General features: G+C 38.1%; 1 protein-coding gene across 10 annotated transcripts in view; it reads left to right on the top strand.

Moving 5' to 3' along the window:
- The window catches only part of MAP4K3 (mitogen-activated protein kinase kinase kinase kinase 3), an 84,537-nt gene that overhangs the window by 39,827 nt on the left and 17,093 nt on the right, over window positions 1-27,617 (top strand). For 6 of the 10 annotated variants that reach the window (XR_008732705.1, XR_008732706.1, XM_055713260.1 and 3 more), the window contains 12 exons: window positions 422-484; window positions 9,220-9,278; window positions 10,460-10,498; window positions 10,805-10,855; window positions 14,483-14,525; window positions 15,516-15,678; window positions 16,656-16,765; window positions 18,529-18,570; window positions 22,583-22,667; window positions 23,773-23,852; window positions 26,497-26,557; window positions 26,644-26,761. Coding sequence is in view for 8 of the 10 variants with exons in the window: in XM_055713260.1 (XP_055569235.1) it covers window positions 422-484; window positions 9,220-9,278; window positions 10,460-10,498; window positions 10,805-10,855; window positions 14,483-14,525; window positions 15,516-15,678; window positions 16,656-16,765; window positions 18,529-18,570; window positions 22,583-22,667; window positions 23,773-23,852; window positions 26,497-26,557; window positions 26,644-26,761 (914 nt within the window). In the remaining 2 variants the exon portion in view is untranslated. The remainder of the gene's footprint in view (window positions 1-421; window positions 485-9,219; window positions 9,279-10,459; window positions 10,499-10,804; window positions 10,856-14,482; window positions 14,526-15,515; window positions 15,679-16,655; window positions 16,766-18,528; window positions 18,571-22,582; window positions 22,668-23,772; window positions 23,853-26,496; window positions 26,558-26,643; window positions 26,762-27,617) is intronic. The other 4 variants (XM_055713261.1, XM_055713263.1, XM_055713262.1 and 1 more) reach the window with 4 other exon arrangements.

Genomic DNA, 27,617 nt, shown 5'->3' with positions numbered 1-27,617 from the left:
CAGTTCTTTTGACCCTTTTGCTTCTATCTCACTAAAGCATGCTTGAATTTTATGCTCATTTACTCATGGGTATGAATGTGCAAGCAGAAAGACTGGACTACTGCAGCATGATGAGTTGTTTTTGGTGGGGCCCTGAGATGTTAAACTGGTACATACTTGCCTCTTACTGAGGCAGTTTGTCACCCATTACCACAGCTCAGGTGATGAACGATAATGCAATGTTTTGGTGTGATTTGGTAGTGGTTTTGTAACGTGACCAAACCCTTAGTTGTGTTTTACCCCTGTCCCCAGAACTGTCTTAACATGATTTGAGTTTCAACTAACAAGTTTTTTTTAAGTAAGAAAATTTCCCTTTATGTGTACCTGGCTTTCAGTCACAATGTAAATAACTTGAGTTTCTTGATCTCTGTCTAATGAACAGCCTGACAGTAGCGATTTTTTGGACAGTTCAGAAGAAATATACTACACTGCAAGATCTAACCTGGTATTTTTCATCTTATGCCTTTCTTTGTCAGTGTTAGTTTTGTGTGTGTGTTTTCTTCTTCAAAGCTCATGTTTTGTCTTGTTGGTGTACTGGTGTTTTCATGTGTGCAAAAGCCATTCAGTATAAGGATTAGTCTATATGTGTATTTCTGTAATGTAGGAAGGAATTATTAGTGTGTGCAGTATTGAAAGTATTTAAACTGTATTCATGTTTAGTTGAATCACTTTTGTAGAAGGGGCATAGTATTATTATGCACTCACTCTGATTTCTTTAACTGTCTTATGTTGCATAACTTGTTAATTTTTTTAGAGGTTGATTAAAAATAGAAGAGACATTCCCTTGATATCTTTGCCTGGTAGTTCCTTTAAATAGTCCCATGAAAGACTATAAAATTATATAAATATAAGTCTCTGAATTCTCCAGATGGTAATTATGTTACAGAATGAATATACACTTAATACAAATAACAGAAAGTGGGGTCATAAGTGTTTTCAAGGCATTTGGCATAGTTTATAGCCTGATAAATTCTTCTAAGTTTTCTCCTACTGCATACTAAAAAATTTGGTTTTAACATTACAGTGTAGGAATTACTCTAGAAAGTGAGTTTTCTTTGCTCTTTAGGCACTGTGTGGTTAGAAAAGTAATGCTTTTAAATCTTGGACATCTTCATATACTGTTGAAAAATAAGGAAGAAATGTTCTGTACTAGATGAAGAACGTTAGTCTGCTAACTTTGATTTGTGAGACATTTAATATAAGTGCACTGAGGGGAAAATGGAAAATGGGTGTTGGAATGTCTTTTTTTGGATTTTTTTGTTTGCTTGTTTTGGCATCAGTTGGCTTGGTTTGATTTGAATTTGCCAATACTGTAGTTACAGAGAGCTTGGACTGTCTTCCCTGTTCTTGGAAGGAACTTCCTGTATTGCTTTATTATAAAAATGTTGCACAAATTGTTTTGAGATCAGTACTTTAGATTTCTCTGTATGTGGTGAAACATTTTCATCCTGTGCAGTTGCTCTGGTTTTGGGAGTGTGGTTTTAGTTTTTCAATTTGGTTTGATTTTGGTTTTGTCTTTTTAGTTTATTAATTTTAAAAATGTCTGTTTCAGGTTGCTTTGTGTTGTTGCATGTCTTGCTAGCCTAATATCTGCAGGTCTAAGACAAATGAGAACATGACTCTTTACTGGACTGTCCTTTTCCATCCATGGCAGCTTATGTAGTTACCATGCATGTTACCTTTTTAAAATTTGTCACCTATGATGTGGTTACCCTTAAAAATTATTCCTCTCCTTTGCTTCTTCCCTCTCCTTCCACCTCTCTGCTCCTGAAACAACTACCTGGATGCACCAGAAAAATGGAGAAATTCAGTACGGGTCTTGTTTGCAGGGAAAATTCAGTGTCCAAGCCCCCCTTCATGCAAATGGACAAGATAGTACTTCTCTTTAATCTTCTACAAATATACCTCATATCTAAATAAATAACAGAATATTTTGCTCTAGGTACAAGGCTCTCTTTTTCAGGATAGAGCTTTTTTACTTCTTCTGCAACTTGACAACAAGTTTCTCAGTAACATAGTGGATACTTTCCATCATTTGAAATTTTCTTGCACGTGTTCCTTCCTGACATTTTTTTTTGTTCCTCGTGTTCCTATTCTGGTCATTGTGCTGTGTTTTGGTGCTTGTTTTCTGATAATCTCCTTTGCCTCAGGAGCTGCAGAAGTATGCTGGACTCAAAAAAGACATTAAAAAAAAAGTGTCTTACCTTATGTGCACGTTAGACTTTACATAGGGTACAAAAGGTAGACCTCAAACAAAGGCTTCTCCCATGTTTTTCACTGTCTTCCTGTGTACTTTAAAAGCAGTTGTTTGGATACAGACTCAAATAAGTGGGAGAGCTGAGCATTGCATTTCCAGTGAGTAAATGGTTTAAATCAAAGTAATCTTCTCTAAAATACGTACACCTTTGTTCTAGAACAATTTTAAAATGTTATGCTGTTGATCCTCGGAGAAGCACCTGAAAATCCAGTGGCTAACATTGTGTTGTGACAGCCACCATGATGGCAGTCTTGGGAGTCTATGTGAGTTGACACAGAAGGACCAAATTTCTGTCAGTTGAAGTGTTTTTGCTGTACTTAAGCGTATGTTCAGAAGTAGTCTTGAGTATATATGACATCCTGAGGAAGAACATGCAACTCCTGCCAGGGTTTTTTTCCCACCAGGTCAGTTCCCCATTTGGGTTCCCTGTGTGGCATTGCAAATGGCTGTGTCAGTATGGTGGAGGGAGATGCATGGAGTAGAGAGGAGCCAGGAGTAAGGGCTGTTAAATCCAGCTTCTGCAGAGCTGTTGCTGTGTATGTAACTGTGTCCATCTCTCAAAGGTGATGTGTTGTAGGTATGAGTGGTGGGGTCTGGGAACATTTCTGGGAAACTGAGCTTACTGTGTTCTGATTCAAAACAAAAGGTCATGTTGGGCAAATAAATGTTTTTGTTTGGGTTATCTTCATCTGCAATGAAGTATTGTGGCAAAAACTTTTTTCCCTTTCATAGTGAGCAGAAAAATATTTCTGGTTCATATAGACTGAGCTGCATACCTTGTTAAGTTATAAAATACCATCAGAGGTCCCCCAAAAAAGATGAGGTATGAAGGCACCCCTGGAGATCTCTAGCCTACTCCTGCTTAAAACAGGGGCAACTTCTAAGCTAGATCCAGAGATTACTTTGGGCTTGTCCAGTTGAAGTTTCTCAGGATGGAGACAACCGAGCATCTCTAGGCCCTGTCCCAGAGCTGTGCTGCTCCCGCGGGAGGGAGTTGATTGCTTATGGCCAAATGGCATTTGTTCCTGGTGCCTCTGGTGCTTTCGCTGTGCACCTGAGAAGAGTCTAGCTCTGTCTTCTCTACATCGTGCTGTGGGATAGCTGAAGACAGCAGTTACTTTGTCCAGGCTACAAAAGCTCTGTTCTTTCAGCCTTTCCTATTGTGCCATTTATTCTATCACTTGAACAATCTTTGTGGCCTTCTGCTGGCTTCCCTCCAGTCTGTCAATGTCTTTTTCCTGGGAAGCCCAGAACTGGACACCACGTGTGGGTGTGGCCTTCCATGTGCCAAATAGAGGTGATAACCCCCTCTGGCTTCACTGTGCTTGGCCTTTTCTGCAGTTGCCCTTCCTGCCCCCAGCCACCTTGGTCTGTCCTAGCTGCAGGACTTGTCGGTTGGCTATGTTAAACCTCATGGGGCTTTGTTGTCTACTCCTCCAGCTTATTGAGGGAGCTGACTAGCAGCCCACTCTTTTCCGTTTGTGTGTGTGGTTTTGTTTGGTTTTTTGGGGGCTGATTTTTTTTTTTTAATTAGCAAGTGGTCTCATAATAATGTTGGCCAGCTTCCTTAGCAACTTGAATGCGTTCCACCTGGTCCCAGTCTGCATCATACTAACTGATTTGTAACACCATAGCCAGTGATTTTCTTTTTCTTTGTATTAGGGGAGAAATTTAATGTTTCCACTTTAATTTAGTCCGGAATATTCAACACACAGTGAAAAGTGTTAAATTCTACTGGTTTGGAAAGTTACAAAGGAGTTGAACAGAACTTGGATTTGATATCTCAGCTTCCAACCTACAGTTATTTTTCAGTTGTTAGGAATTCATTTTAGACTACTTTAGCAAGGAATTCAGTAAGGGTTTTGCAGTTACTATGCGATCTGCACTGTTGTATTTGCCAGATGCTTTTGTACATTTGGTTGGTCCTGTTTAAATGATTTGGTCATGATTGGTGTTTGTTTTGTTTTGTCTTATAAATATATTCTGGGCTTAATAATTTGTAGTAGGTTTCAGTAACAGTTAATGTTTCAGCATACAGCATAGCTATTCTGTGTTAGTTAATTATTTCTGATAGGAAAACTAAAATACTGGTAGGAAAGGATTGAACTGAAGAAGTCAATGTAGGTAATGGAGAACTTTGCCCAGAAGCCTTTCGTTCATTTTAAGTCATTTTTCTCCTCACTACGTGAGCATACATACACTCTTCCTTTTGTTACAAGCTGTGAAGACTCCTATCCAAGTAGTTGCCATATGTTTTAGAATTAGGTTAGCTATCAGTGCTGAATTTCAGAGAGTCTTCGTGTTTCATTCAGCTGTAGGTAACAAAACAAGTGGAAAGGGGGAAGAAAGTGCCAAAGGGTTTAGAATGCTGGTTTTGCTCTTTCTTTTCCTTCCTTGTATTTTTGGGTATTTTCTGCCTTGGCAACAGTAATTGAGCAAATGAGATGTTCAATTCCATCACTAGAAGGCAGTTTGAAAGTGCTGCATACAATTGCCTGTTGCATTGAGGCCTTACTGTAGCTAGTTAGGGTAGTGATGTTCCATTATATGGGTATGAAATAGCGCTGTTTGTGCCAAGTGGACATCCACAGATAAAATGCATAGAAAAATTAAATACAAGGGAAAAGTGGAACAATGGTTGTGTAGCACCGATGCACAGTAAAACCATAGTCAGTCACCAAGAAAGAATTATATTTAGCATGTTTTAAAAAATATACCTATAACTTGCTATTTCTGTTGTGCTAAGCTATCCAAAAGAAGTTCAAGAATGCACTTTTTAATGAAAAAAAAGGCATTAAAAGTATAGGATATGCATTAGGCAGTATGACTCTTCCGTAAAATTAGCATCCTGTTTTACAAAGCAGTGTGATAAGTATTGCTTAATCTTTTTACTGAGAAAGAGGTCTGTATGTGCCGCCTTGTTTGATATGTTAGTAGTCCAAAGGTGATTTGTATTCTTCGAAATTCAGAGTTACTACCCCAGCGCTTTGTGGATTTAAAGTCTTGATGTTGCCACTTCAAATGATTTTGTTTCTCACTAGATTTCAGGAACAGAAAGTGTAGGAAGTAACTGTGAATTGCTGATTCACTGTATACATTAAGTTTTGGGTTTTGAAGGACTGAACACCTAAAAAATTCCAGTACAGCTCAGCCCTACAGAACAAATTAGGAACATAAGACTGGTCAAAGGTACAGTAATTAATTAATTGGGAAATTCTTCAGAAAATAAATAGCCGGTTTTGAAATTGAAACTGCAGGAGGTATAGTAGATTTGATCACTCCTGGGGAATTTGTTTTATAGCACGGCCTTACCACCAAATTTGACTTTGTTTTGAGGAAATCTTTATGCTGTTTCTAGTCATTGATTACTTTGTATATGTGATTTATCTGAAGGTGTGATTTACCTTTCTACACGACTTCTTAATTGATTATTATGCAGGCTGTTGAGAAGAACTGGTAATTACTCTCCATATTACCTTTTTATCATTGCCAGCAAATAGCATTCTGTCTTGTACCCAGTTGTGTTGGTTCAGGAATGGGTTGTTGGTAACCTGAGGCTAAATGCAGAATAATCTGGGATTTCATCTTTGATTTAACACCAAGATTATTGACCCTTCTCATTCCTGTTGCCTGTAGATCTTGAGATTCTCTTGGAAAATATCTTGTCTAGTTGCTCAGATTTATTCAGTGTGAATGTTGTCTGATCTAAAAAGAATTTTATTTAACTAATCGGTTTTGTACGTATGTTAAAAGAAAATGCTAATGTAGACTCATAAAGTTGTTGGGTTACTTTAGGGATGCAGGAGAGCTTTTATTACATTTTTTTATTAAAGCTATTAACAGCTTTTACTAAGCCAGTTGTTGCACCATTTAGTAATTAGTGCTAATCTGTTCTTACCAGTGGGAATCCATAACTGATTAAGACTTCTGTTTTGTTGAAAAATACCTTTGTTTAGCTTTAAAAAAATCTAGTTATACTGGTTGTTCTGATAAAGTCTAACAGCTCACTGGAGGCTTTGCAGGATACATGCAGTATTTACTGATGTTTTTATATCTAGTATCTAGCTAGAAAGTTTATATATGGAATAGAGGGTACAAGAAAAAATGTGTTGTGCTTCTTAAAAGCTCTCTAGCCCAAAGTATTTATCTGTCAAGAGTGCAGAACAAGGAATTTCAGTAGCAGTGGATTGCTTCACCCCAAATGTGGGGTGAAAGCCAGCAATATTAAAGGGATTAGAAGAACACTAACAAGCTAGTTAAGGGGGGGGGGGGGGGGGAAAAGTATATCCAATTAGAATCATAGTCAAATAAATACTAATAGGCAGCACAATAGTAGACTGAATCAAAACAAAGCTTTTGTCTCTTTAAAGCATTGAAGTAATTCTGGCAGATGCAATTTTTCATTTAAAAAAATTAAGGCTAAAAACGTTTGGTGACAGATGAAGGCTCTTTACGTTTTATGGAGATTTGCCTGTTTTCTCTTACGAGCTTTCCTGTCATTGCTGACAATATATAGAGCCATGTATTGTACAGTGTGTAAATTAAAATGGGCAGATGTTTTAGCTCTGCCCAGCATGTGATCTTTCCCACTTCTGATCAGTGTGATTCTGCAATGTGTAGGCAAAACGTTTGTCACTTCAAGGTGAAAATCTCAGATTTCTTTATATTAATCTGGGGTTGTGTTTCTCAACAGCCTCCCAGTCTTTGTTCTGATGTCCTCTTATGTAGACTCACACAACCTGTTTAACCTCCTTGTTTATGAGTCTGGTGACATCTTATGTTTTAAGTCATGGTATTTTCTGCTCTAGAGCCTGAATCCTCAAAATACCTGTGCTTATGTGTGAAAGTTCTTGAGGTTGTATGGAAGTACTCATAGTAAAGAAAGCTAGATCTGTGTTTCTTTGTGGTGGACTGGAGTACATCAACTGGTGATGAGGACCAGCAGAAGGGGATTGCCAGGATAAGGTGACAGATGCTGGGGGGTGAGGAAGAGACTTGACATTGCAGAGGGCCTAGAGTGGCCTTTCTTGAGGGAAGGAGACTTGTTGAGCTTGTTTGGAGCAAGGAGCAGGAGGAATTGAGACCAGGGCATAGGAGGAGGATGAAACTTTGAAGCAGGAAGGTAAGGGTAGCAGAAGAGATCAAAGATGCCCATGACTGAGGCCTGACCCCTTTCATCTGCCACCTTGCAGGTCCCAGGTCACGTTCCTAGGGAGGAGCAAGCCAACCTTCCTCCCTGCCAGCACCAGGCTTTCTAGCTCCACAGACAGGTGTCTAGGGGGAAAGTCCGGTGGCCCCTGTGAGTCAGATCCATTGAAGTGGGTGGGAACTGGTGATTTTGGGGTTTCTTAATTTCTCTAGAAAAAAAGGTGTGTGATAAAGTTGGTGGAAAGATTGAAAAGTCAGTCTTTCCACAGTTCAGGAAATGCCACCACTGGGCTTGCCTTCACAATTTTTATTCAGCCCTGTGATCTATGCATTCTTTTACATCAAGTAATTATCTGTTACATTCTGTTTTTTCCACAATATCTCACTTGCCTTGGGAAAATATAGAAAGTCACTGAAGCAATCAATTACTGCTGACAGCTGTGGTAGAAACACCCATGTGGAGACTACTACTTAGCCTTACACAGCAGAACTCAGAGTGCAGTAAACAACTTGAACTCCTCGCCAAGCAGAAAATAATACACAGAGCTTTGTCTTAGAGTGATCGCCCTTCAGTCTGGAGCTGAAAGCTGCCGTGGTTTCTGCTTCATCAGCTTGGAGCGCTGGCAAATCTAGTGTGAGACTTTTCCTGTGATTTTTTTTTTTCTTTTTTTAAATGCCCTTTTGAGAGACCAGCCCCATGAATTATCCATCTAATCGAAGCTTATTACTCTTATAGCTTGGATATCTGCGCATCTTTCTGAGTGATAGCATGCTTTTGATATGGGCTGCAGCTGAAAGAGGACTGTTTAACAGATGATTTTGGGAGACCTTGAAAATGTTTTCTAGAAAGGAGCAATGTACCTCCATTTATAGCTAACTTAGGTATCAAGAGTTCATTTCTCCTGGTGAATACTCAGTGTTTTGGAAGCAAATTTATGCTCAGATTTTTCCTGTTGTGATCCACCTGAAGAAAAAAAAATACCCTGCAACTACAGCAGTATCCTCCTGGCAGATGCAGATTCAGTGACATTTCAGTATGGTCCCTATATTCCCATTAATGCATTAAATTTGTATGCCATACAGCATCTATCGAATAGCAGTGTTGGAGGCCTATTGCCACTTCTTTATCTAAGTAGCCTGTGCTTGGTGATTGCTTGAGTGCTTGACTTAGCTGTTAATACGCTGTTTTTCTTTTCGATACAAGAGGCAATCTTAAAGCATACATGAGAACATCTCTATTTATCCTTAAAATATATATTGCTGTAACCAGAGCTGTAAAAACACTCTTACTGTTCTCTCTGCTTATTTAACGACCCCATGTGCTAAAGTAATTTCAGGCTAGAACTACTCCCCATCTGGAATGAATACTACAGTGTGCCAGTGAGGGATGGCTGGGTTCTCTACGGGGTGTGGTAGATCACAAAGTCTTTTTTGTTGTCATTGGTTTTTTTGGATTTGCTTGGGTTTTTTAAAATTGTTACATTATTTTTGTTGTTTTGTTTCCTTTTCTGCAGCCAGCTTTATTTGAGCAAAGGATCTGTGTGTCCAAGGAAGGGGGCTAAGGTCAGAGTTTTAAAAGGAATTGGAGATGCAGCAAACTAGAAGAGAGGAGATTTTGGGGAGTGATGGGCATGAGAGTGGTGTTAGGAGCCAGGAAGGCCAGAGGAATGAGTTTGTTAGCACACATGGCAGAGGGGGTAACAGCAGCATGACACAGGGTATGTGTTTGACGTTCACCAGTTTGTCTTAAAGGTTTTTTTGTCTTATATTTGTAGGATCTACAGCTAGAATATGGTCATGGTCCTCAGTGTGGCTACTTCTTGGGAGCAAATAAGTGAGTAAGCAACAGCATTTTCTGTCTTAAATTCATCTGAGACTGTTCTACTATAAAAATCATAAATGTGCATTCAATGCATTAGCTGAAAGGGATGTAGTTACAATTCCAAATAAATCAGCCAGTTAAAATTCCAAAATCACTTTATTTCTAAAATAATAGTAATTCCAGTAATACAGAATTACAGCACTATTCGGTGAGGCTGTGTTGACCATATTGTTTCTATGGTGCTGTAAGCTTCCTTTTAGAAGATGTTGTCTTGGTCTGGTGGTTAACAAAATGTTCTGCATGATGGGTCCCACAGAGCACAATTTTACCCCATGTAGGGAGCTACCAGTGCTGCACTTGTGACATTGCTTTATACCTTTCTTCATGTTGTGGGACACTAAGAACTTTCAATTACAGATGCTCTAAAAAATAAAACTTACCTGTCTCAGCAAAGTCCTTTTAACTTCATGTTCATACATTTAATAATTCTGTTGTTTTAATCATATGCAATAGCTTTCCATATAATTCTTCCTTTCCACCCAATTTCTTAATTACTTTTATGCATGTCAGAATTGGGATGCCTAGCTGTGCTTTAAAACATTTCTGCATTAAAAAAATGCAGAAAATCGTAAGCATAGAACATGATATTTTTATGCAGTCTTCCAGCTGGGGAAAATACGAATACTGGTATCTTCTGAAATCCTGTTGTTTCTCATCCCTGTGTTTTGTCTGCTATTCCTTCCTGTCTGTGTTTTCAGACAGACACAGAAATGAAGAAGTTCAGAATGTTACAAAAATTAATTGGAGACGAATTAATTTATTCCAGTAGCAGTTTAATCCTCTTGTCAATCTGATTTTTGGTTTTTTTTAATGATTATGGTTTTCTTGGATAGTGTGGATTTGTTTTAAATTGTGTCAAACTAAGACGGCCCTGTCTGTTTTACAGTGCAAGGAACAAGGACCACTGCACTTAATAGCAATAATTAATAAGCGCATATGAAAGTTTGTTGTAAAAAAAAAAAGGCAGCTGTGTTCATTTGTATGTTGGTGTTGGATGTATGTTCTGAAAGACAGCTGAAATAGTATGCTTTGGATTATATATCGATTAGTTTAGGAGCATTTGCCCTAGCTTTTGATAATTAAGTTTGTGTGCCACAATTGAACTGTGTTCTTATTCTTATTTAATGCTGAAGGAGTCTCTTAAAATCAGTTGAAGAAGAACTGCATCAGCGGTAATTCTATTATTTTTTTTTCTTCTCCCCCCTCCCCGCCCTTGTGTGTTTCAATGTCATTTGTGTGTTGATTTCTTACATCTGTCACAACTAGTTCTGGTTTGTCCCTGTACTTGTTGAGAGGATATGGGAGAGGCTTAGTTGTCTGGATTGCAACTGTGCTTTAAAGGGTAATGATGATAAAAAGCTAAAAGACAGTAAAATTCTGTAAAAGAGTTAGTAGCCCTTGAGCTTAGAATTTTTCACAGTAGCCAAGCTAATTTTAATACAACTCACTCAGCCATAGTACCTTGTTCATTTTCTTAGGGGACATGTGGCACATTTAGAAGATGACGATGCAGATGATGATGCTAAACGGTAAGTCCTTTCTTCTTGTAAAAATAAAGATAAATATAAGCTGATTCTTGAATAGGTGGAGGGAAAAAAATTGAATCATGTTCTGTCCCTGATAGCTCAGGATTCTTTTTCTTCTATAGCATTTTTAAAGATAGAAATTTAATGTTGTTCCAAGGTTACATCACTGGAAGTTTTCATATTCTGTTGATAAACTTGTGATAAATTAGGGGGCAAAAAAGTCCTGTTCCTGGCTTGATACAGTTGTCCTTTTATCTTCTATTATTGAACAAAATCTTGATATAGTTACACTGAGCTGGTAATTTGTCTGACCCCAGTCCCAGTGTCGTCTTCAGAACTGATGACTGTATATTAAAATAAAACTCATTAAAAATACATAATATATATACAGAACTGTCTTCTCTAGATGACTTGAATTTGTCCTGTCTGCATTCTCAGCTGGTAGCATGCTTGTATGGGTTCTTGATCTTAGAACAGAGCTGGCTCCCTTACCACAGAGGGAGCAAGGTTATGTGACTGCAAAGGCAGTATAAATAGGCACCTATTAAATTGTTTATGTTCATAGTAAATTCCACTGGTATAAGTATCCCTGGGCTCCTTTTGATTGACAGATAAGAGCTGAAACAATGTGCAGCCAGTATTTGGAAGTTTACATTCCTAAAATGACATAAAGACCAAAAAGAAAGATGCCACTGTGACAGAAGTCTTGTTAATATTAATGGATAATTCTGAAAGCCGTTGCTTCATACTAGAAACCTGTTAAACGGGCATCTCTTACAGAGAGCCACATACCACCACCACCATCCCTCCCTGAGTTCACTGCTGTTCTTTTATAACGAAGACAGTGGGTTATGTCACTGGAGCATGAAGGACAGCCCCCTTCAAGAAAGATAAAGCTACTGATAGTGTCTGTTGTAATTACATTACACTTGCCTTGTTTAATGATCAACTTCGGAAAACACAAGTATGATTGTTGTTTGACACAAGCAGTACTTAAATACAGTTTTTAGCAGGCTTTATTCCCTTGCTAATTCCATAAGATCTTCATATTTCATTATTAAGCAGTTTTAAAAAGGTGTGACTGATTATGTAGTTCATCAATAATATAAGCTCCTATGTCTTGTCTTTGGGGAGGAGGAGGTTGATAACACTGTTCATTGATTTACTTCCTTGCATTTGGACCAAGCTGAGAACCTGCTTTACTCATAGCTGGATAGACCTGGTAATTATAATTCAGGCTTCTGCACTGTAGGATGTAATGGTCCCCTATAGCTCCATATACTGCCCGCTCCGCTCTGGCAGAAGATGCTCTGGATATCTGCACTGCTGCAAGCCAGCTCAGCTTGGTTCCTTCATCCATACGAACCTCTGGATGGTTTTCGTGTACAGCTCTGTGTCTGCCTGGGTTTTTTTGCTTGTTTCTCTGCCTCCCCCCTCTTGTTTTGTTTGCAGCCAGTATTTTTGACTTCAGTGATGATACAAGGCTTAGAACCTCTTGATCCCTGCTGCCTTGAAGTGTTTGCAGTGATTTCTTTGTTCAGTGCTTTGGGATCCTTGTTCCTCGCACAAGATCCATCAGAACTTTCAAACAGCATTTGGCTTTAGCTGCTTCTGTCGCATTTCTGTGGATTTTCTTTTTCAGGTTAAGTGAGAAAGAACCTGATAGCTTCTGGAGAGGCTCCGATTTGTCTGACCCTAAAGACAGTCACCACCGATGGTCTACCAAAAAAGTCATGTTGTTTTTTACTACTTCCCATATTTCATCCTAGGTACTCTTGCCCTGTGGAGAGGGCCTGAAGGTACTCTTGCCCTACAGAAAGGGCCTGACAGTTTCCTGTAAGCTTACCTCAAGGTGTAAGCCTTGAATATCTCAACCTTGGATCAGACAGATTCTGCATCTGTGCCTTTCCTTTGGGTATCTGCTTGAACCCAAAGCTCTGTTGCAATATGTTGGTTCATCAGCTTGGTCTTGGATATCTTTCTCTGGAGTCCATTGAAGATTCAAAGCTTTTGTTTGACTTATAATCTGTGAGATGGAGTTGCAATTGAAGAGTGCATGTGACATCAATCACTTCTCCCTTCAGATCCAGAACAAAAACAATGAAGCACCTGTGTGCCTTCCAGTCCAAACCTGTGTCTCTGCATGACTGAAGCTGGGTGATTCATAGCAGAGAATTCACATGCTTCAGGGAACAGTATAAAATCCTCTGTCTTTATTTTATATTTTTAATTGGTTTTTTTATTTCTTATGTTCAGCAAAGCTGATGATGCTTGAATTTCCTGGCTGTGGAAACTGGGAAAGCAGAAATTATTGGGGCACTGCCCTGCATGATCAACGGTGACAAACAGTGCATAAACCTTGCTGTTGAAACCAGGGTGCACAGTCCTTTGCACAAATATCTGTCACATTTATGCCAAATCATTGCCTTTTTTGGTTTTTACATTTGGCTGCCCACAAACACTGTGATGGCTGTCTGAGATGCAGGGAAGAATATTAAATAAAATGCAAATGGAGTTTGGACACACTGAGGATTTAAGCTTCTTCCCACGTTATGAAGAGAAGATAATTTCTACCACCATAGCAGCTGAAGTGTACAACGCAGGGTAACCAATTCTCAGATAACCTTTCAGCTTATCTGAAGTAAAAGCAAGTGATAAGATGCCAGGACTGAAACTCCTGAAAAGAATGAAGCAAAGCAACAAGCTGTCGATCTGTAAACAAGCAAACAGCTATCTTAATAGGTTGTTTTCCCAAAACTTTGGAACATAATTTTTAAAAATAAGGAAAATATTTTTGCAAGACTGTAAAGTGTTCACAGCTGCAATCCTAATTTATTTAATGGAACTAATTTTCTGTTCCAAAAGATTAGGAAGTAGGACAATGCGTAAGAGTTTTTAAAAACATAAAAATTCGGCATTTAGGATTATTTTTTTTCAATGCAGCATGTTATTTAAAACATAGAATCAGCAGAGGAAAAGTGCTCTTGATGCTTCCACTTTCTTGCTTCCTGCTAATATCTTGTACTGTTGAGCCAAGCTGTTGAATTGTTCTTGCATTAAAAAATTGTAATACCCAAGACTTCTGTGAAAAAAAAAAACCTCATGGAAGAAAAGACACACCAAACCAACCCAGACAGTAGGCTGTCCACTGCAGGTAGAATTTGCTTTCATGTGTAAGGCTCTTCTGAAGAAGTCAGTGGTAAATTTTTCAAGGAATGGTATTCATCGGTTTTCTTTTAACTCCCCTTAGCCCTGTATACCTACAGTTGGCCCTTTAGAAAAGCTCACTAAATCTTTCTCCTTTCAACAGATGAAATAGCAGGCCAGCTCTGCATCTCCCTACTTTTTTCTGCATGAGTATGTGCATCTCCAACAAAGCAGTTCATGTCACTTTGTGCTCTCTAGGGAGGATCTTGATACTTGAGTTTGTAGATAGTATCTGTGGTATGCAGAGCAATAACAAAACGTTTGAAAATATTCATGATGCAGCTATTTGGATATAATACTGCTGTTGACAAGTTGATGGTGTTTGTATGGCGTTTAAAAAATCCTGTATCTTCTTTAACACTTCAGTGCCAGATTCGAAGAGCTACACTGGATAATGATCTGTTTTCTTTCTTTTCATTATAGTGCTACTATGAAACCTAAAGTGCCACCTCCTTTACCACCAAAGGTAAGTGAGGGGGATTTTGTTGCCCAGAATAAAAGGGCACTTTAAATAAACAAATGCAGAAGCGTCTAAATGACTGTACTGATGGTTCTGTCACTTGAGCAATGGCTTGAAGACTTAAATCAAGTTTTAAGTCAAGGGTATATCTAGAGGTCTGACCTCTGTGTTTGTAGCCTTTAATTGCAAATCTGCATGAAGTCTTGCACTGTAGGGTGTTTCAGTGTGAAAGTTCTGATTACACTTCTGATATTTTGGGAGGGATAAATTGGGTAGGTAAAAAATTTAGTGCCACGAGTAATTATTAATAAGGAGCTGCCAAATAAAGCATCTGCTTGCTAACTTTTGGAATTAAAATTTTTTTATGTCTAAATGGTATCTTCAGAGGAATACCTGTATCAAGTTAGGTTTTGCATGCTGGCACTTAAAGAGTAAGTGAATCTTTTCACACTGAAGTTAACTTAATATGAGCAAAGATAAAAACAAAAAAAACTTTTTTTTTTTTACCCTCTGGCTGTTCGTTTCCAGGGCAAAAACTGCAGGTTTGATGACTTGCCCACCTGCGCTCTCTTGCCTAACTAAGGATTTTACAAGCAGCATTAGTTCAGCCTGCATGTAAACAATGTTGCTCTTTGTGGTTATATCTCCTATTTGGGACTCTTCACACAAAGTCCTGGCTGTATCTTTGAATGTTTCCTGGTTTCTCCTTAAATGTCTTGTTTGGTTATCTGTAGTCACAAACTGGCATTTTGACATGTGCAGTAATTGTTCAATGCTGTACTTGAATACGACGATTTTGAATCTGTCCTTTGTCAATAACAAGGTTTGTTTTTTGAAAGAAATCTGCATGGCAGAACATGATGCTTTACCAATTTACTTGTGAAAATTCCACGATCTAAGTATTGCATGTGTTGGGTTTTTTTTTTCTCATTGAGAAGTAGGATGGATGCTTTGAATCTTTTTTCATTACGTTTTTATTATTACTGTCTTTTCCAGCCTAAATCCATCTTTATCCCCCAAGAAACTCATTCTTCTGAAAATGATAATCAAGGAACAATCAAGAGATGCCCAACATCAGAGAGTCCAGCGAAGTCTGCATGTCAGGTTCCACCCAGACCACCACCTCCTCGGTTACCTCCACAGAAATCTAATGCTTTAGGTAATAAATGTGACATCAAGAAGTATACAAATATTTCTTAAATAATCTGATGTGATTTTATTTCTATGTCCTCACCTATGCACACATTAAAACACTGTGGTAATTTTTCTGTGGTGGGCAAGTAACAGTGCATGAAAGCCCCAATACATGAAGAAAGTGTGCTTAACTCTTAAGAAGGTTAAATATACCTTCTAGTAAACTCACTGACACAATTCCTGTTGATACCATTGGTGACACAATTGCTTTTCTAAGCAACAGGCTTGTAATGTAGTGTCACAGGGATTTAAAAAAAGTTTTCCTGTATGTAGGTTTCTGATTCTGGCCCTGTGTGTCAGCTGCTGTTTTCATTTGACCTGTCAAGAATAGAGGTTTGCTTTCAAAATTTGCTTTATATGTAATGAACTGAGTTGGGTAGTATAGGAGGTAATTGTGTTTGCTGTTTGCTCAGGCTGTTCTTTTTATGCTTTTGTTGAAGTCTGAAGCTTTGAGAGTTCTCGTGGACTGGCTTGGTTTAAGGAAGCTTAATGTCTGACTCTTAATTGATACCTTGCTGTCTCTTCCTTGCTACATATTTAGTACTGCAGTTGATGCGTTACAGATTTGATTGTAACGCTTAAGCATCCAGTGTGAAGACATGCCTCAAGGGTATTTATAAAGAATTGATAATTGAAGTGTTAGATATAGCCATGTTTTTCTTTAAATATGTTAAATAAGTTTTCCCCCCTAATTGTGACTGCGTCCCTTTCTATGTCCACAATAGACTTGTTACAGTAATTACTAAAAGCCAGGAACTGAGATTGAATGTGACTAGATGGTTACACGTGCACATGTAGGAGCATAACATGCTTCACAAATAAATCAGCATATTGGAATGTGTTCTGACATAAGTGGAAGTTTGGGGCCTTCAGAATTGTTTTTAGGCCAGACTGCTTGTTGAGTTCAAGGTAGAACACATTTTTAAATACGATTCCTTCTAGGTAATGGAGTCACTTCTGTACAGTTAAATGGTGAAAAAGAGGGATCACCACATCAACAGAATGAAGTTAGAGACACTGATTTTTCAAGGAAAGAAAAGAAGGAATTACTGGTAGGTATTTAAGCTTCTAGGTGTTATTTTAAAGTTGTCTCAACTGTTCTACATGTGCAATGAAAAGGGGCGGGTACACTCTTATACTGGATAGTGACTTGTTTACTTTGAATCAAAGCACAGTTTTGCTAGATCATCCAGTTGTGATACAGTGTTAAACTGAGGTTTGAGTCAGTATTTAATTTTCATCAGAAACTAACGTAATCATGGATATACAAGATTTACTTGTTTGTATTCACATACCTGAGAGACATGTAACAAGAGGGAGATAACCGCAAGAAAGGTGTAATGTGTTGTACTGAGCAATGACTGTTTAAGTAAATGAGGAAATTAATGAATATGCTGCCACCTGATGGCTTGCTGGAGGATTTGACTGGCCCCGGGAAAGGAGATGGATTGCAGTTCCCAAATGAGTCCTACTCCTAGCCCAGATGTAAATATACAGGCTTTTTGGTATTTGGGGCAGAAAAATGGAGAAATGTAGATTGAGGGTCCAGTTGGGCAAGCTGCTGGTCCCTAGAGCTCTGGGTTTTCAGGGTTTAGCAGCCTGAGCTGTGTGTCAGGCTTGAACTACATATACTCATGTAAAGTTGCACTCATGGAGAGAAGTGGTTTCACACTGTGTAATCTGATTCAGCTGTGAGCTGAGGAAAGGGAATACTCCTGTGCCCCCTTTTCTTCTACCAAGTGAGTTTTTCTATCAAAGCAGCAGTTGGCTTCGAGTGGTCATTATTATTATGAAGCCAAAGTGGGAATATGAGATAGGAGAGAGTGGATCCTCTGTAGGTAGACTAAATGTAACATGAAACTGCACTCTATGGGGGCCTCTTCTAATGATGAGGTTGGAAATGTTGCTCTTTTGAGAGAAGTGAAGAGGAGATAGAGCAGAAACATTGTGTGTATGATTGCTTTAAGGGAATGCCAGTAATACTGGCAGTACTTTGGAAAATAAAATTTCCTGAAGTGCTCCGAATTTGGCATTTGCAGTTGTGTGTTGGGAGTTTCCAGTGTTACCTGTAAAATACATTTCGTTGGAAGCATGTTTTTACTAGGAGAAATTGATACTGATATGGGAAAGTGGGTCTAGTATTGACTAATAAGAGTTTTATGCTGCTGTAATATTGAACAGTTGAGCAATTGCTGCAATATTGCTTAGACTTTGTATTGCTGGATATGGCATTCTTTCAGGCATCACTGTAATGGGAAAAAGTTGTGCAATAGACGATGCAGATATTCCCTGAGGAGATATTAGGGAATCACAGTAGAGGTTTTAATGAAAGAAAATTATACTGATAGGTAGTGGTGTGTAGCCACTAGAGACATGTGGTTAGAAGCTCATATAGAATTACGGAAGTGTTGGTTGGAAGGGGAGGTCACTAGTCTAACCTCATGCTTAAAAATGGGACTGTAGCCAAAGCTCAGCCAGCTTTCAGATCTAGTGCATGTGGCATTGGACACAGCAGAGTGTCCCAGTTAGATGCCTAGTGTCTTCCATTTAGCATAGTATAGAGATATACAACACAACTCCATTGTCTTAAATCTGCAGGGAGTGTTTTATATTTATTTGTTATGCAGACAGAATTATTGGCTTTTTCTTTTCTCCTAGTATAATTATGCTCAATTATATATCAAGTGCTTTTAACAGCATTCTGAAATAAGTTTTTACACTTGTATTTTGATTATGCTGTAATGTAGGGAGAGAATATGCTGTTAATGCATATGTGTGCATCAGAGTGTAAACAAACTTAACTTTTGTTTTCTAGAAACCACTTAGTAATGGCCTTCCTCCCACACCTAAAGTACATGTGAGTATTACTGAGTCATACAAATGCATGTTGGAAGCAGGATATGTTTTCTTACTAAAGCTGAGAAAGTGCGTCTTTTTGAATGTTTGTAGTATTTTTTTTAAATTATAAAAGTCAGTATCTCTTAGAAGTGTTAAGCCACAGGTATGGTACTTCAGAAATCACCCTTGATTGGTGGGGGTTTTTATGGTTTTTTTTGCTCTTGAAGTAAATTTTGGAAGGTTTTTTGTTTGCTTCCTTCATTAAAAAGTGAATGAGAGTTCTGTGACTAATATCACAGAAGTACTTTCAGTGTACTGGAAGTACTAACTGGTCTGAGGGGCTGATGCCTCTCAGGAATTGCAAATAGCTCCAAGTTTATGCTGTGCAGCTATAGGTTTCAAAACTTCTAAAGATAGGATTCATAGATGCCTTAGGGCTGGAAATAATTGTTACAAACATCTGTGTGTACCTTCATAACATAAAGCAAACTAGAATTTAATTGTAATGTCTGCATGGGCTTGTTACTGTGCTTTTACGTAGCATCGCGATCAGAAGAGCCAGTCTTTCCTTTCTTCTTGGCCATTTGTTTCTGCCCTCACCACTCTCCTTCTTGAGTGCTGGCACATGCATTTGTGTAGTTGTGCTGTGCACAAAATGGTGGATTAATCTGATTTTAAACTAAGCTTTTTGCTACATTACTGCTAAGCCAGAACAGTTTCTTGTCTTTAGATAAGAAAATAAAATTGCTAAAAGGATTTGTAAGTGCAAATGGTATTACTTTTTGCTTCCTGCCCACTTTAGAGAAGCAGGACAGTTGTTTCATCCCAACTGTTGCCTGAGTGGACCAGCAAGGGAGATGAAACTTTCCTGAAACACCACTGGAATGCCTTGTTTTTTCATACAGAATGGCTGGAAAATACTGAGTCCGGACTCAGTAGATACCATGCTTCTGTTCCTTAGAAGTGTAATCTGTCACATAAATGCACAGGATTGTTCCAGAGCTCTGAATTCTTGATATGTTTAGCATCATTTATTGAGGTTAATCCTGCTTTAATAAAGTAAATAACAAGCTAAATGGATGAGCTAGGAGTGCACACTTTAAACTAGTGGATGACAGAAATTTGGAAGCACTCCTAGCACTGAAAAGAACTGAATCATCGTGAGGAATGGGGAAATATGATAGATTTGGTGACTAGAATGAGAAAAAGGCTAGAAAATAACTAGCTCAAAATGAAGTAATACATGTTGAACTTTTGCCACAAACTTCCAGAACTGGCCATCAGAGAATGACTTTGAGTTGCTAATGAAGCTGTAAAAAGAGACTGACTAAAACAGGAAAACTTCTGTAGCTGATCAAATGAATCTTTGGGTATTGGACTGCTCTCTGCGTGTTCATGCATATTTGTAGTGCACTGATTCTCTGGTTCTCCTGGTCCTCGGGTTAGAAACTTTCTCCTCTCTTCTTCCCTCATCACACCTCACCTTTTATGTACAACAAACTTTATAACCTTCCTGTTAAGTGTTGAAGACCAATCTGGCACTTACACGTTCCTCGCTGCCTGCTGTCTCCATGAGTTGCCAAAAAATGAAATTTTGGGTAGGGAAGGGTTTTTTCTCCAGGTCATTTGGATTACTGGACTTGTTACTTTTCTGTGTTGTGGAGCATGTTTTGCATCCTACCATCACCTGGGAATCTTACTTACCAAATACTCTGCTACTGCAAGTAAAACAGTATTTCAGTCTCTTCTGTTCTTTTTCTGTGGTATGTCATTGTTCCGATTCTTGTTTGTTTGGGTTTGGTGTTTTTATTGATTTATTTGTGGTTCTTCAGTATGTTGCCAAGTGGTATGAAGTGTTTTGCATTCTTACTGTCCTCTGAAATATTTAGATGTTCTGTATGCATGCTTGCCTGTAACTCTAGAGATTGTGTTCACCCTTCTTAATAACCCAGTTTGGTAGTGTGTTTTTACCTGCTGTTTTAGGTGGCTTGCAGCACAGGGACACCTATTAGATCTTGCCAATGAGGGAATGTCCAGCCTGCTGAAATTCCATTGAGGTTTAAATGCCTCCATGGCAGCAGTTAAATCAAGCAGCCTGGCTTCAACCCTTTCTTGCATGTTTCTGGGTGTTTTTTTTTTCCCCCACTAGCAGCTCAGTTTAATAATATGTCTGATTCTCAGCTGTATCCTTGAGATTTGTTTGATACTTAGAGATGATACCCTCAGGCTCTGTTTACCCTTCTGAGGCATTTGTCAGTGGCATCTTGGCTCTGCAGGCTTCTTGGAGACCAGGGCTGAGAATGGCCAGAGGAAAATGGCTAGTCTCCTCTGATATCCTCCTCCTTTTTTATCTAGCTTATCACTGCAGAGCTCAGCTAAGGTCTTAGCAGTGAGCACAGCTTCTGTCCACGGTGCAGCATCTCTCTTCAGTGCTTGGAAAGGGTCAAGGAGAATGGCATAGCTGGTTACAGGAGCAGCAGAAACAGCAGTATTCTAGGAGATCAGTGCTTCAAGTGTCATTTGGTATTTTCTGTTGAGTGCCTTTCAGTACCCTGCACACTTGGGAAGAGGCTTCCATAAAACCACAAAAAAAGCCCTTTATTGTTGGTGGATTGGGTTTTTTCCTTTTTTTTTTTTTTTTGTGTGTGTGTGTCATCCCTCCTTCAGACTTCTTCCTGTGAAGATACCTGCAGAAGGATCATCTCATTGTCTAGCAAGCAGCCACCTCCTGTCTTGGTACTCGGACTTCTACAGCAGTACTAGCAGTGCTGAAGTCCTTTCCCCTGTCTTTGTGCAGTGGGGTCTTTCATGTTTTGCTGATTACCTTAATAAATTTGATTCTTCCCTCACATCAGTATATATGAACAATCTCATGGACTTCATTATAGTGAGAGTGAGAGATGTCCGAAGCACAAAGAAGGATCTAATTTCTGCTGCTTCTCATTTTAAAGGGCTAATTATGAAGTTATTTTTCTTTTCTTATTAAACTAAACTGTGTTCAGAAATCACTAAAATGTGTACAGACTTTCTTACGCAGCAACAGGTTAACAAAAAAAAATTGTCCAAATGTTAACACAAAAGCTATTTGGTTAATTCAGTTTATAGTTTGATAATTCACAAAGTATTAATATAAAGTGAAAGTCTTGCCATTCTGTAGCTGTATTACAGAGTGTATAGCTTTGTGTAAAGGTGACACCTGCTTATAGTCAGGATGGCAACCCTGACCTATGATTTCTTGTTGTGTTTGACCATCATTTGATAAATAATGTTTCACTTCACTAATTGCTGTTTACTTCTGCATCATCTACAGTACTATTGATCACCTCTTGTTTCTTAACAAAATAGGATGGTTAGTTATTTTGTTGATGTTTAAGGAGAAAGGAGAAAGCCCTGGCATGTGCTTTTATGTAATCTTAGAGCAAATTTACGAAGTGTTCTTATAAATACCTACAAATCCTTGCATTTCACTAGGGGCAAGATGGCGAGCTTGATTATATTATACTATGCAAAACACTTCATAGTTAAACTGAGTTTATTAGTGTTATGCTGAACAAGGAGTCTACCTGAGGTTTCCCGTTGGGAAGCAATCAATATTGAAAATAAGTTAATTCGAAACAACTAATAGAGAATCTGAGGCTAAGATTTTGTCTCTTGCGTGACCTAGCATTTTATTTTAAATGTGTGAAATACAGCAAGAATGAAGTTTCTCTGAGACTTTCTAAAGTTACACAATTCAGGAACTGTTTTCAGGTTGTTCACCTTTTTTAGTAAGTGTGTGCTTAGATTGCTAATTTAAGAGCAAATTCTGAAGTGCTGTTTGTGGAATGTTTGTTCAGAAAGTCTTATGCACAAAGGAAAAATCACTTTAAAAAAAATTCCTTTGTCAACTTGTCTGCATGAGATTATCTTCCCATGTGGCAAATGAAAGTACTCGTAACCTTTTTTTATTATCTCAGGTAAAAATAATTCTATTGGAAATGTCACATTTTAATTTTTCATACATATATTTTTAATTGGTTTTGCTTCTACAGATGGGTGCTTGCTTTTCAAAGGTTTTCAATGGCTGTCCATTAAAAATTCATTGTGCAACATCATGGATAAATCCAGATACAAGAGGTAGTGTATTACCTATATTTTACCCATGTTGTCCTCTCCTTGGATTTCAAGAGGGCTTAAATGAGCAAGACAATTCCTTTTACAATACACATTATTGTAAAATAGGTTTAGTCATATAAGCAGAAGTTCTTTAATTACAACTGCTCTCTGAAGTTCAGTGTTGGGTTTTTTTAATTACATTAAGATATGTGGGACATAGATTTCAGCTTTGCTTAAAAAGAATAAATTGCATATCAATGGTAAAAAGTATTTTGCTTGTTTTTAATTCGAGACTCTTCTCAACATTTTAGTCCAAGATGCCACTCATAATTTATTTTTGAAAATCTGACTGCTGGAGGACCTAGTTGAGATTGATTTACTTAGAATTCAGATGATTATTAATAATTTATTTCCCCCTAAATCTTTCTGGTACTACAGGTTTCTGCAACTCTGTTTTTGCGTGTATTTTAGTACTTTATAGCCTGGTGGAAGGGATAATTGGTAACATTGCACTCATGTTGCGTGCAGTTTCACCTTTTGATGATAGGCTGTATAGACATGAGTAAGCCAGAAAATACTGAAGTTTTTTTGAAATTTAAATTGCAGAAGTCAATCTTTTGCTGTTCGCATCTTCGCAATATAAGATGTCTGTCTTGTTTGCATGCCTAAATGCAATTCAGGATATTAATTATGTTCACAAGTGAGGCACTCCCAAAGTACTGACAAAACACTCCAGTCAATACTGCTGTTGAAGTACTCCAAAAGAAGGCTATGAATATGTCACAAAAAATATGGAAATGTCTAAGTAGGATGATCTGTATATGAGGAAATTATTCACATGAATTCTTGCTTGTATGTGTATCACTGCTGTTTTTTATTCCAATTGTTAGTTGCAAGAAAGACTGATCTTTCCTAATGTCTTAAAACAGCCCCATCCACAAACTTAAGCTTCCTTAGCAAGATTAATTTTCCATGCTTTCAAACACCATAACTGTTATAGGTTGGTTTGTTTCAATATGTATAACTTTTTTTGAAGTCTTTTTTTGGTAAAGAGCTGCATACTCTTACAAAAAAACACACCTTTCCTAAATCAGGATAGCTAGATTATTTTTTTTTGTGTTTGCAGATCAGTACTTGATATTTGGTGCAGAAGAAGGTATTTACACACTGAACCTCAATGAACTTCATGAAACATCAATGGAGCAGGTATATTTCTGTTTTGATGTTTTGGAAAAAAAGTAGGTCTTTGCCACTTTTTTTAGCCACTTGGATAAATGTTGTACAGTCCTTGTAGAAATTTCTTTACTACAGTTACATAAGCACTAGCAACTCTGAGAATTACCTTAAATGTTTACTACGGAGGATACCTTTCAGTCATGTTTAAGTTTTTTGTAGGCTAAACCTTGTCTAAGTAGATTTGCCTCTATCAATGTGTTGAAATTCAATTGCAGTGTATTGTCCTACACTTAAATGGTTTATTAAATAGTGTGGAATTTCCCTGATATATTTTGGATGAAAGTTTCTGTTTTCTTTAGAGCTTTGTAACAAGACAGAGTATTTGCAACAAACATGGGAAGCAGGGAAGGGAAGGAGTTCCTTCATACACAGTTTCATTTTTTGGTCTTAAAAGCAGCTTTGCTGATGAGACTCAGCTTACTGAACCCAGTTAAAACTCTGTCTTTGCAAATTCTTATTAGTATTTTTTTTGAGGTAGTACTGGGGAGGGGGAAATGCCAGTTGCAGGCTTTTCTGTATGGTGTCTTCTCCAGCTCTTTTGTTAACCTCTAAGAGACTCGTTTTCTTTCCTGCCTTCTCCCTAACTTAGGGAGCTGTGCATCTGCCATCAAGATGGAGGAAATTGCAAGGACAGCCTTCACACTGTAAGCTGGAGGCACTGGTGTTTGTTCATCTTCCAGGGTCTAGACGTTGTAGATATGTCTGTGTTAAGAAGAAGGCCTAAACTAGCTTGCACTGAGCTCCGTGTAACCCATATTCATACTGGTGCTTGAGTTAGCTAGTTTAAGCTTAGCTCAGATACCTTTCTGCTGCTACACTGCAGTTGTAAAACCTAGCCTGAGAATGTCACTAATACAGTACATGTTGTAGGCCAAGTAGACAAAGGAAAGTTTTGTTTGGTGTTTTTTTTTTTTTTCTTTTGGGTTTGGTTTTTCTTTCTTCTTTTTTTTTCCGCTTGTTTTTTTTTAATTGGCAGGGAAAGCAGTGCAATGTAATTCATGCTCTCATATCCATCCTTGTTTTCTTTAAGCACCATGTTCTGTAGTGCATTGCCTAGTGAGCTTTTCGGGAAGTGTTTTAATAAGCACTTGAGACAAGACGAGATGCTTGTGAAAACAGCCAGTTGTGTGGCACATGAGCGATGGTTCAAACAACCTGCAAATCTGAAATATTGCCATTCTTGTCTAATCCTCAGATCCAAACTAAGTCACAATATGCTTATGCTGCTACAGAAGGTCAATCAAACGTGTACATTAAATTTGGATACAACCAGCCTGGTAGATTATTACTACTGTAGGTTTTTCTTACAGTGTGTTTAGGTTATGAGAAGACTTCAGGAATAGATGTGCACCCTCTGTGCTAACCATTCATTCCATTGTTATTTATGATAACAGGCAATAGGGGTTTAATAACACTTCCAAGTTCTGTGTGTGACTTCATTGTTTACTCTCTAGGTCTGATACAATTCAGTATAAAAGCGAAAGTAGTATCCTTGGTTATTTTTCACTACGTTATACTTCACTAATGGACAAAGCAGAAATAACATACATTTCCAGGAGTTAGCACAGCTTCAAAATTAATCTCTCGCTCTTTGGCAGAAAAATCTTTCCATTTACAGATCTCTTCAAATTTTTCTAATAAACTAGCAGTGAGGGGGTGGTTGGTTGTTTGTGGTGATTTTTTCTTTGGATGGGGGTTTTTTAAGAGCAAAAGTAATGTCCTCCTGAGTGATCTGCCTAGACTAATAGTCTTACTTCCTGAAGTGGCAGTAGGAAATGCCCATGAGCTTGGCTGCTGGCTGTTCCCCTCAGGCTCCACTGCAGTCATTGAATCAAGGATGTTGGAGGATCCCTGTGTATTTGCTGTTTGTGTCCAGTTATGGACCTGTTGAACATGAGTATGTCTAATCCCTTGTTTACACTGTTGATATGTTCTTCCTCCATGACCTCTGGCAACAAGCTCCAGAAGTTATGTGATGGAGGGGAGAAAAACCACTTTTTTTTTTTTTAAAGGTTGTCTTGCTGGTTTCAGCCTCATCTTTCTAGTAATTGTGGGATTTGGCAAATAACACTTCTGTCTTGACCATTTGTTGCATTCCTTGACCGCTTAAGTAAAATGTGTAATCATATGTATATGGAGAGTCCCTTCAAGTGCCAGTTTTAATTGTTTCAAGAGATTTGAACTATCACAGGCTTTAGAATGGCTGTGGTTTGTTAAGCATGATTTGTTTACTGAAGTTTATGTTGTTAAACTTTTCACCTTTGAAGGAGAAAGTTTGGTGGCTTTTTAAATTTTTTTTAAAGATTGATTGATCTTTATAATGCAGTCTTGTGGGCTAGTTATAGTATACTTGAAGACATGAATATAAAACATGATAATTGTCTAAATGTTAATGTGTGTGTTAAATAGTGTGTGACACTAAGATTTACTCTGAATTAACTCTGGAATCCAGGTGAAAACTACTTGGCTTAAGCTAATTTCTGCTATAAAAAGCAAGTCAATGTTAATTTTGTCCTGTCATCCATGCAGATGTTAATTGACCAACTTAACGTGCTCTTGTTTTGTGCATGTCAGACTGAATGCTTTTCTTTCTTTTTTTCCTTCCCTTTATCAGCTATTTCCTCGAAGGTGTACATGGCTATATGTCATGAACAATTGCTTATTATCAATATCTGGTAAGTTACTGTGCTATCTTTGAGTGATAGTGCTGATAAACATTTGGTTTCATATTTCAAGTGTGGGTTTGTTTCCTAATTTCCAGGTAAAGCTTCTCAGCTTTATTCCCATAATCTGCCAGGACTCTTTGATTATGCAAGGCAAATGCAAAAGTTACCCGTTGCTATTCCAGCACATAAACTCCCTGACCGAATACTTCCCAGGTAAATACACATCATCAGGTATATCAGAATACTTAATTCTGGGAGTTCAGGATATGTTTGTGGAGTGCTGTTCACAGGTTGTCATGAATAACTCAGATGAGCTTTAATCAGAGGGTGGACCACTACATTTACACAAATCAAGATGTGAATACTGGAGAAATAGAAATTAGGGTTTTGGTACATCATACCTTCTTGTGATGAAGCCTTTTGTTTCTGTGCATAGCTCTTTTCAGGTATAGTCTAGTATGCTAAATCCTGGCTGTACTTGATGCTAAACAAAATCTAGGGTCAGTATTGTATCTGTGATATTTCAGACAAGTAGAAATGGTGATCTTATGTTAGTTACTCTGGGCACTATCTTTCCCACTTTTTTTTTTTTTAATAGAATGGAATGTGTCATCTTTTACTGCAGAGGGAATGGGCTAGCTCATGGGTTATTTTGAAAGCTGGGAAGAGTAGAACTGGACTACAGATTTGGCATTCATCATTAGCTAGTCTTTTTTTACAGGCCAGTGTAGAAGGTACTTTTTGTCCCCGGATGCCTACAGCACATTGTGCATGCAATCCCTCCAACTTTATTTACTAACAAATGCATGCAAAATCCCAGAGACTGGGTACAGTGCTGGCTGCCAGATGAGCCTTAGGACCCCATTCAAGTCCAAGAGGAGGAGGCAGCGATGCTAATCTAGTTTTCAGAGAAACTTTTGAATCTTAAAGTGGGTAGTGAATCACTGCTTCTTCTCATATAATAGGCTTTCTGTTAGGAAGTTGTATTGTGGAAGACCTGGTTCTCTGCTACCTTTGGTTCTATTAACAGCCTATTAACATTTAATTATTGGATTCAGGAAGGGCTTCT

This window comes from Falco cherrug, chromosome 6 (assembly GCF_023634085.1).
Source record: "Falco cherrug isolate bFalChe1 chromosome 6, bFalChe1.pri, whole genome shotgun sequence".
NCBI classification, from domain to species: Eukaryota; Metazoa; Chordata; class Aves; order Falconiformes; family Falconidae; genus Falco; species Falco cherrug.
The sequence above is the reverse complement of the archived record's forward strand: the minus strand, read 5'-3'. Positions and strand labels throughout refer to the sequence as shown.